Here is a 10,102-nt window from a genome sequence, read left to right on the forward strand (position 1 = left end):
TCAGTATTTTTTTTTATATTAAAAAATACATTCTGATTAATCTTAAAGTTTAAAAACTAATGTTAGCGGATTCAGTGCACGAGCAATGTTCTATAATATTTTATTTAAAAATTTAACTGACTACAATTAAAGCGTTGAAAGGCAAGGAATAATAATTGAACAACTTAAACTGTCAGTACAAAAAATTCAAGTTCAAATTTCTTTCAGGAAAAGGCCATATTACCAAAAGAATTGGGAACTTTTGCTTTTTTCGGTCCAACCCGAGTAAACGTGCTTCGACTTGAGTTCGACTTGGTTATGTTTTGAGTTTGTCTTAAAGACATTAATGTCTGGCTGCGTCTCAAAACTGAGTCGAGCCATAGGCCTTCGTCTTACTTTTATAGCCACGACAGGTAAAACGGCGTTTAATTGTCTTAATTCGAGCCTTGTCTTGGTTAAGACGACGTTTACTTGACACAAGACAAGCCTTGTCTTGGCGAGGATTGTCGAGCCTTTTTGGCTCATAAATGAGATTAAAATTGATGAATGAAAAATTTGCAGTTATTAAATTAGTTATTTTTTATTAAAAAATTCAGAATCGGTGGGGCTGAACGAGTATAACCCTTAAACATTTTCTTCAAAAAAATAAAAATTGTAACTTTCTAAAAGGATCTCCTAAGCTGTTAGAAATACGTGAAAACAAACAACATTTTCTGTATCATCGTCAAACAAGTATAATACAAATAACAATCCGTAAATAAGTTGATTTAATATGTATACTGTATAAAAATATACAAGATTGTTTAAGTATTAACAAAGATTAGCTTTTATGACTGTTAGAAATAACCTTTTTTTATGGCAGGTATATTCTAGAAGTTTTAAACCGAAAGTTTAAACTGCAAGTCGCAATTCAAGTCGAACTCAAGTCGAATCATTTTTATTCGGGAACCTACATTACTTACGTGGACACGGATTTGATTACACGTGTCGAGAATTAAACAGAACATTAAGAACGTTAAATTTGTAACCTCTCTTCCATAAATTTTGTATTATTGTGTGCAAAATTATTTTCCTGATTATTTGGGATTTAAAAAAATATTTAATCAGCTATTAAGACATTTTTATTCAGCACTCTTCAAGATTTCAATTTTTTTCCAGAATAGGATTTGCTGTCCTCCTAGCACAAACTGTCGCTTCTGATGGTGTCGCTCCTGAAATAAGTTATCAATATGTAATATAGTATAATTAATTATATGCATTAAAAAATTTGATACTTCTAAATAAATTGTAAATGTTATGTTTGAAATGTAAATAAATGTTCCAGATTGAAATATTTCGGATTGAATCTCTTGAAATTGAAATTTGATTTTCTATAAATTATTTCTATAGACGGTCTTTTAGGATATTCAAAAATTTTTACAAAAAATGTCAATATCTACGACCATTTTTACAGAAATCTACAAATAAATGCAATAAATTATAGCAAAAATTACAGGAAAGTACAAATTTTACTATTATTCGGACGAATGTACTTTTTTCTATATTGCTGTATTTATTGTAGTTTCAATTTCCTACGAGCATTTACAAAAAACTACAACTACAAGAAATGTAAGAATCTATTATAGAAATCTACAGGTTTTGCAGCCAAAAACTTGCAGCCAACCTAGAATTACTAGAATATTTAAAGATAATAATGAATAATTGTTATCAAACAACAATTGTCAAATCCTTACCTTGCAAATTTTTGCCAAACATATAGCAAACGATTGGACATCATATACAGGGTGTCCAAAATGTCTGAAAACACAGTATGTACTCAGGTCATAGGTCAGGTGTGTGAATGCGCTATAAGTATACGCCTACGGATCAGAAATCTTCTAAATGCTGATCAGAATGATAGACACTTGCAACGCCAATAAAAGTGTTTAAAATACTTAAAATAGTAACCCGTTATTTATTTAAAAATTCTAACTACGTCGCGAAATTACAATCTCACATCAATTGATTTTTTTCAGTTAATTTTTTAGAGAGAAAAATAAAATAAATTAATGATTTTTCTGATTTTTTTATGAATCGTGGGCGTGACGCCAGTATACTAGACTTTAGTACGCGTATGTTTTTAATTATATGGCCGTCTTTTGAAAATGAAAATTCATAATCGCTTCTTTTTTGCAAAATCGTTCCTTAAAAATATCATGAGGCGAAACTTGATGCTATATTTCAAGAGTAGTGCTCACTTAAGTTTAAATGACCTTCAGCAGACCTGCAAATTAACAGTTAACCTATGACCTGAGTATATAATTAAATGTAAAATTTCCCACTGTTTGGGTTGCTGATGACGAAAATAGGGTTTCTACTTTAGAAACATAAATTTGACCCTGAAATGACCTTGCAGGTCAGGTTCAAGATCGCATTGAAGGTCAAAATTGTAATTCGCGTTGACAGTTACTCCAAGAATGACCTTACCTGAGGAAATACGGAGGCATCCCTTTAAAATAAGCCGAACCTTCTTAAGTATGAATGACTTTCAGAAGACCTGCAAAATCACACCTGAGTACATATTTAAACGTAAAGTTTCCCACTCTTTTGGTTGCCAATGTCAAAAATAGGGGTTCTCATTTTAAAAACAAATATGACCTTGAAATGACCTTGAAGGTCAATTTCAAGGTCATTGTGAAGGTTACCATTGGATTTCTTGTTGAAAGTTAGTCCAAGAATGACCCTGACCCATTTGCATAATATTTTATCTGGACAGTTATTTAGGTGTTTCCAAATTTTTTGAACACCCTGCATCTTTATTTAAAATTGTCTCATTGCAATGTTCTTCTTATTTGTTACCCAGGCCCAAAAATAATATCTTAGTGACTGCAAACAAATTTAACAATTGAGAAAGAATTGATCACGGTCATTAAAATTAAAAAATTCGAACTTTTAGAGATAACAATTTTTTATTTAAAGTTATAAAAGCTTAACTGCAAATTAAAACACCAAAAGTGAAATACTGTTTAATTGCAAATTTTAAAAATTAGAGCTCAAAACTCTTTTAATTCAAACAATCTTTATAATTGACGCGTAGTAAATGAAGATTGTTAACACTTTTCAATCTAAGATTTATAAAATAGAAATCCACACTATCATTTTGAATGCTAAAAATGGAAGAATGAATTAAAAAAAGTACACAATTTGAAAATTATATCATTTCAATTAAATTTAAGCGGGAAAAATTCATTTATACTCATCAACATTTTTTTGAAATATTTTTAAAAACTCTCTTCGAAAATTGATGGTATTATCTTGGAACTCGATTTTTTCCTAAAAATATTTTAAAATCCTGCAAGATTAATAAAATTACCTTCCAGATTCTTTTGTGCATGTTTCAGAAATCTTATTAAATATTCTTTTTGAATCAATTTTTCAAAAATCATTGCTAATTTTCTATGAATTTCTTTAAATAAATTCTATTCTTCTAACATGCTTAAAAGGCTTCTTTTGTTGTTCGAAATCTTCTAAAATCTACTCTTTTTTTAATACTTTGAAATCTTTTCAAGTTTAAACATTATTTTGGAATTTTTTGGAAACTTCTAAATGAATCCTAAACTTCATAGAAGTTTTTACAAATTAATCATTTTTAAATTGTTATTAATCAATTTTTTGTGAAATATTTCTAAACATTGTCTTAACATTATTTCTTCAAAATAAAAAATGTTCCCAGAAACTTAAAAAAAAGATTCTTATTTTCTTAAAACCTTTGAACATCCTTAAAAAGATTTAAAATGGTATTTTGAAATCTTCGCAAAATTTTTATTTTAGTAAGTATGATATTATTTTAAAGGAAAACATACGTGTTCCGGTAAAGAACTATTTGAAGTCAGGTCTGTTTCTAACAATTGATATAATAATTTAATCGAATCTAAAATCTATCGCTTTTATTACTCATGCAACAGTTATGACTGTGCCACTGAATGTTAATATCTTGCAAAATAAACTTATACAAACTATTAAATAAGGTTTTTCCCCATTAAAAGGCATTTCTTTATCTGAATTAATTTACATAAGATTATTTTAAAAACTAAGTAAAATCTCTAATTTAAAATTACTTTTCATGGGTAAAATTCTAATTTAAAAAATGATTGCACAACTAAAATTGCTGCTTGATCTGTGATTTATTATAATAGCAAAAGTTCTTGTTAAAATTGTAATATTAAAAAAAATGGTAGTATCATATAGAAACTTATATACTACATATCCTATAAAAATTGACAGTAAAGTACAAGTCGAAACGTTGATTCAGATTCTAAAAGCATTTATTGTAAAAATGTAATTTTTGTTTGCTTACATTTGTACATTTCTACAATGAACACCAGTATTTACAGCATTATTTTATGTATAGTAGTTTCCCAATATTTTAACTTTGGTGAAATCTTGTATTTTTTGTAAAGATTTGTAATTTTCTACAATCATCTACGTAAAATTGAAAGTGATTTCATGGCGTAAAACACCTAAATTCAAAAATTTTAAACCCTATAGTTTTCCGTAATATACCTTGTAGATTGGTACTAGAAAGTAAAAGAATATTAACAAAAAGTTATACAAATTTTTGCATTCTAGAATTTTATATACTTTATTGTTACACAACTGACCTGCTCCGCATCTGTTGAGGCAAGAGAATTCCTGATTGCCCACACCCACAATTTGTGTAAAATATTGTATACAAAATGGGTTATTTTCATTTGTCTAAAAAAAATATTGTAGTTCACGATATTGAAGAAAACGAATGATTTCACTATATAAAAAAGACTATAAAATTTTGTTCACTTACAGAGCAATTTCTTAAACAGTTGACATATGCTGTTTCATTCTACAAAAAACATTTTAATTAGTAGAAGTACTATTTCACAAACTTTTTATAGTTTATTAATTTAAATTTTGTCACAAATTGTACATAATAAAGAATCAAGACATATTGATGTATAATATAATATAGAAATTTAAATAATAATTGTTTTGAGTAAAATAAAGCTCACCGGATCAGTAACGATAGCGACATCTGGAAAGGAAGTGGAGAATAAAGTTGCGATGGCTTTAAAAAGAAAAAAAAATTATTTATTTATCCCGTGATAAATTTCATATAAGTGAGACCAAGTTTAAGTATAAGCAATATGGATGTATCTTTTATTGCACATTTTTTTAAATAACACAATTTTTTTAATTTTTCACTTTATCAAAATCTACGAAATTTAAATTAGACCAAAATCCAAATTAAAAATCCCATTTAACGTCCAATAATCGGTGCCCGATCGGTCTCATAAAAAGACATTTTATGCATTTCGCGAATAAAAAGAGATTTATAAAGTATAAATATTATTATTTATTAAATATCAAAATGACCTTAAGTTAACTCTATTTAACTAGAACCTTAAAAAAATGTTTTTTAGTGTAGGGTCCTCTGCTTTCGATGGCTACCCCAATCTTTGGAATTTCCAATAATTGTTCCAATATGACTTAGAGCCGCTTTCTCTGTTGTTTCTGTGTTTTCATCGCTCATGGACATTATCACTGATCGCTGCTTCTGCTTCTAAAAAAAGTAAAATAAATAAATTATAAAACTCTCAGGCTGGCTGCTGGACTGGAAAACCGGAAAATGGCTAAGAATTTGTTGAAATAGAGAAAATCCGGGAAACGACAGTGATTTTATTTTTTTACCGGAAATTTTGTAAATATTTAAAAAACAAATCCGCATAAGTACGATTTCAAAATTTTTTAAAATGATAAATTGAATTGTTATCGATTTCAATGATGACATCATTCAGCTCACAATGCGTAATTTAAAAATCTTTTACTTTATAAATTTTTCATTTTAGGTTTTTATTTTTAATTTAGAGAATTTCAAAATGCAGTCTTGAAGATTTAATAAACTAAAAATTAAAACCGTTTGAAGTTGAGAATTTTGTATAAAAAATATTTGTATTTTATTAACAGTAAATATAAATAAATTATTTTTAAAATGAATATGTAATTTAGGTATTAAAAGGGAACAATAATTCACTTTTCAAAATGATTCGAAATCCGCTCAAGATTCAGAATTTTCCAGATTTTAACGTGGAAAAAATTAACTTTTTCAATTCGAAACCTTACTCATTATATAATGCAAACGTCTGCCTAAAACTTTATAAACTATTTTTAAATCAAAAATAACTTAACAATAATGTATTTTTAATTAAAGGCTTTCTTTAAATTTAAAATATTGTTTCAGTTTGAAATAATCAATTTTTTATGCATTCGATTAAACATTTTTTAATAAAAGAAAAAAGAACAAACATTTCATATGTAGCAATATTTGACGGTTCATTTAAGAATAATTAATTACAACCAAATATTTTTAAATTAACAATTTGAAACTGAATTGTTTAATATAGAAAGCCTTGAATCGTTTAAATTTGGAAGAGCTTTTAAACTTCGAACGTTTCAATTTTGATGGTTCTTTTTTTAAAAAATTATATTTGTTACATTTGTAAGTGAAATTGTTGAATTTAGTTGTTCAAATAGCAATTGAAAACTTATTAATTATATAGAAAAAATTGAATTATTCTAAAACGCATTTAGATGTTTTAAAAAGATTCAAAATTAATTTAAAGCTTGAAATGATTTCAAATAATTTAAAAGTTTCAAAAGAATAAAAACTTCTTGGTACGATTCGTAGGAAAATTGAAAATAATTTTACAGTTTGAAATATTATTTAAAAATAATATTCAAAAAGATTTTAAGATTTCCAAGATTGTTAAAAAAGAATGTGGAAGGTTTTAAGAATTTTCTTTAATTTTCGATGGGTTTCTAAATGTTATAGGGAACTCTCTTTTCATTTTAAAAGATATTTAAAAATTCTAAAAAAAATGTTAAATAAGTTTAACTTTTAAAATTAAATTAAATTAAAATTTTGAAGCCTTACAAGGATGTTTAAAGTATTTAGGATAAAAATAATGTAACTTCCAATTTAAGAAGTATTAAGTTAAACAAATTAAATTTTTCACGTATTTAACTTGAAATTGTTAAAAATAATATAATTTAAAAAATTTTAAAGTTCACTGATTCTTTCAATATACACCTTTGAAAATGATAACGTGAATTTATTTAGCTTAAATTCGTTAAGAATAATATAATTAAAAATTTTTTTAAATTCATTGATTCTTTAATTCACACCTTTGAAAATGATAACGTGAATTTATATTTTTAGAATTGAATCTGATTCTTTGAACTCATTATTTTTTTTAAATTATAAATTTTGCAGTTTGTGTGAATTTCATGTCAAGTTGTTCAATTGAAAAGTGATAGAGCCTTTCATTTTTTACGTTTAAATTACTAAGCAATTGAATACAACATTTTTAAATTAAAAAACTCTTACAATTCAATTTCAAAAGTTTAAAATGTAAGAGTTTAATTTTGAGTACTTTAATTGGTAGATTATTTTTTGTTACTGCAAATGGAAAAATTTTTAGCTTTAGAGTTCGAATTTTTTAATTTTATTGATCGTGAAAAATGTTTGCGAACCTGAAAAAAACCGGGAATTTTGTCTTGGATTAAAACGGCTACCCTTGCATAATTTTCAGTATCAGAATCAGTACCTGATTGGGGATTTTCATCGAATTTTCCTGGCGAAAATTAAGATGATTCGAAAATAAATGTTAAGTATCGGAAAATTAGATATATATTAGGGGTTTAATTGTTACAAGTATTTACGGCAGGGAAGTGGAAGAAAAGATGATATTAATATACAAGAACCACAATAGCCAAGTCCAGAAAAGAAAGAACGTGACAGAATTAAAAAAATTGGATTCTTACGTACTTACGTTAAGCATTCACGGGAAAAATTATACTTTTTTCATAAATATGTATGCAGTGCTCCCAACGAAAGCTTTTTACTTCACTACACATGCGTCGCACTCGGCATCTGCTTAGTTACTTTTCGCGCGCAGTTTAAGATGCTAAAAAATATTATTTTTATTATTTATTATAAATAAAGAGATTTCGAATTATAAAAATGTCCATAAAATCAATATCAATGAATCTTCATAATAGTACAAATTAATCAAATACATATTCTGTAAATTAAAATTATCCTTTAGATTGTGTACAGAATATGTATTTAATTAATTTTTATTTTTTTTTTTTTATCAAGATTCATGAATTTCTATCTAATGGCATTTTTAAAAGTAGAAATGCCATTATTTATGATAAAGAATAGAAATAATGTATTTTAGCATTTTAAACTACGCGCAAATAGCAACCAATTAGACGTCGAGTGCAACGCATGCGCAGTTGAGTAAGGATCTCTTGTTGGGAGCCCTTGATCGATTGGTATTTTGATTCTACTACTTGATTCTGAAATTCATATTATGAAAAGGTGTCCTTCATGTATTTTGATCATGAATTTACTATTTAAAAAAATCTGAAATGCACTTTTGATTTTATCACATATTCTATTATGATAAGTTCACTATTTTTGGAGATTACCTATTTTGACTATTATTAGTTAACATATTTTATAACAGATTTTATCATTTTAACTCTACATTAAATTAATAAAAAATTAATATAAATGGATAAAATAGTACAAAACAATATAAACTATATGATAAATACGTTGATAAAATGATTGACTTTTCACTGATAAAATGATTTTACCTAAAACTGTGTTGATATCAGCCAGAAATTCATTTTCAATTGGATCCAAATTTTCTCCTTCGTCCAAATTCATCAATTGAACGGTTTGGATAGTATTAACTTCCAGATCACTTACATTTCCATCTATAATAATTTCATTCGCATTGATTAAAAAAATAAAATTTAATTATCACTTTATTTGAGGTTAGGTTTCAATTAGCCCCAGAGCTTAATTACTTACTTTCATTTTCCTCACGCACATTTCGAGGTATACTGGTTAGTGCTCGGTGCCTCCGAACACGTGGCGTACTTGCCTTAGGCATTTTCAATCATTTAGAAAATATTATAAACGAATAATATTTCAATTTCACTGCACTATGAAAAAACAATAATCAGCACTAATTCTGTGAGCGCATAGGGATGGCTTTACGGTAGGAAATCGGTATGGCCTGGTCTGGCCCAAATCTGGGCCACAGGATTCTACCGATCAGGGCCAGATCGGGATTCCCGGTCGGGGCCAGATCGGTATTAAGTATGAAATCGGGCGATTTCTGCGCGGGGGGTAATGCAAATTTATTTATTTATGTTTTTTATTTTTATTTTATTGTAATTTGAAGGTCATAAAAATAAAAAAGACAAAAGAAGGAAAAAGAGAAGGAAGGGGATGTGGTTGGCTGCTTTCTCATTTTTCTTTTCTCTTTTTTATTTTTTTCCGAAAATTTTATTTTTTTGTTGTTTTTTGGGTTTTTTTCAGATTACAATAGGGTTTTCTTGATTTTCGTTTATTCGTTGTGGTCCAAATTTGGTCGTTGGATTATTGTTTTGTTTATATCATTTAAAGTAATTTTCGGTATTTCTCTTATAAATTTAATTTATTTTTAATAATATATCATTACGTAATCTTCATTATATGTTATAAAATAGCTTTTTACGAATTCAGAGTTAATATATATTTATATATAAATGAATATATTCTCTTCATACAACAGGCATGTATTTTTGTATAGATAATTATATGTACTTACTTAGTAAGACAGCAAATACCACTTTTCCTGGCATTTTGATTTCAGATCAAAAAGGTTTTTGAAACAAAATATTACAAAATAAGGAGTTTTTTTGTTAGAAAAATAAATATTTCGAGACTAATAGAAGTCAATGTTACAATTGCGAATACAAATAATTTTAAGGTCTCGGTATGGGTAATAAATTATTATCTTTAAACACAAAAGAGTGTACGAGCAAAGCATGAAATAACAATAAATAGTTTAAGCTTTATGGTGATTTTAGTGCGCAGTTTTCTAATTTCAAGGTTTGACAATGTGTAATCGACAATTGTATTTTCAAAAAAAAGTTAACTTTCGACGATCTAGATGAAGTTGAAAAAAAATTATTTATCTACCATAAAAGGTGAATTTTCTATCTAGAAAGATTAAAAATGAAGAAAAATATACATTTTCAAACAAAT

At 26.9% G+C, this 10,102-nt stretch overlaps 1 protein-coding gene and 1 long non-coding RNA gene across 6 annotated transcripts; both read right to left on the reverse strand.

The window, feature by feature from the left end:
* Positions 1-842: 842 nt before the first annotated feature.
* LOC117180041 lies at positions 843-9,794 on the reverse strand. 5 transcript variants are annotated; one of them, XR_004467989.1, is made up of 7 exons: positions 9,663-9,794; positions 5,004-5,059; positions 4,799-4,837; positions 4,620-4,713; positions 2,446-2,515; positions 1,713-1,776; positions 1,143-1,190 (listed from the first exon to the last, which is right to left on the reverse strand). XR_004467989.1 is itself a non-coding variant. In XM_033372340.1 (6 exons), exons 1-6 carry the CDS (start codon positions 9,694-9,696, stop codon positions 1,157-1,159), a joined length of 321 nt encoding a protein of 106 aa, XP_033228231.1. In that variant the 5' UTR covers positions 9,697-9,794; the 3' UTR covers positions 1,083-1,156. The 5 variants fall into 5 exon arrangements, 4 of the variants coding, with proteins under 4 accessions (XP_033228232.1, XP_033228231.1, XP_033228233.1 ...); XM_033372340.1 differs by lacking the exon at positions 2,446-2,515 and having other exon boundaries at positions 1,083-1,190; XM_033372341.1 differs by lacking the exons at positions 1,713-1,776; positions 2,446-2,515 and having other exon boundaries at positions 843-1,190.
* On the reverse strand, positions 5,506-8,927 carry LOC117180042. The gene is made up of 3 exons (XR_004467990.1): positions 8,879-8,927; positions 8,659-8,781; positions 5,506-5,554 (listed from the first exon to the last, which is right to left on the reverse strand). It is a non-coding gene; the product is annotated as an uncharacterized LOC117180042 (long non-coding RNA).
* Positions 9,795-10,102: the final 308 nt, after the last annotated feature.

The sequence above is a fragment of the Belonocnema kinseyi genome, chromosome 9, assembly GCF_010883055.1.
Source record: "Belonocnema kinseyi isolate 2016_QV_RU_SX_M_011 chromosome 9, B_treatae_v1, whole genome shotgun sequence".
Taxonomy (NCBI): Eukaryota; Metazoa; Arthropoda; class Insecta; order Hymenoptera; family Cynipidae; genus Belonocnema; species Belonocnema kinseyi.

Excerpts from the sequence above, each read along its gene's own strand:
- LOC117180041 (XM_033372338.1), bottom strand. The coding sequence starts at position 9,696 with ATGCCAGGAAAAGTGGTATTTGCTGTCTTACTAA. Across the intron at positions 5,060-9,662 it reads GGTATTTGCTGTCTTACTAA|CCATCGCAACTTTATTCTCC; the intron begins GTAAGTACATAT and ends TTCTTTTTAAAG. Across the intron at positions 4,714-4,798 it reads ACTGTTTAAGAAATTGCTCT|ACAAATGAAAATAACCCATT; the intron begins GTAAGTGAACAA and ends TATTTTTTTTAG.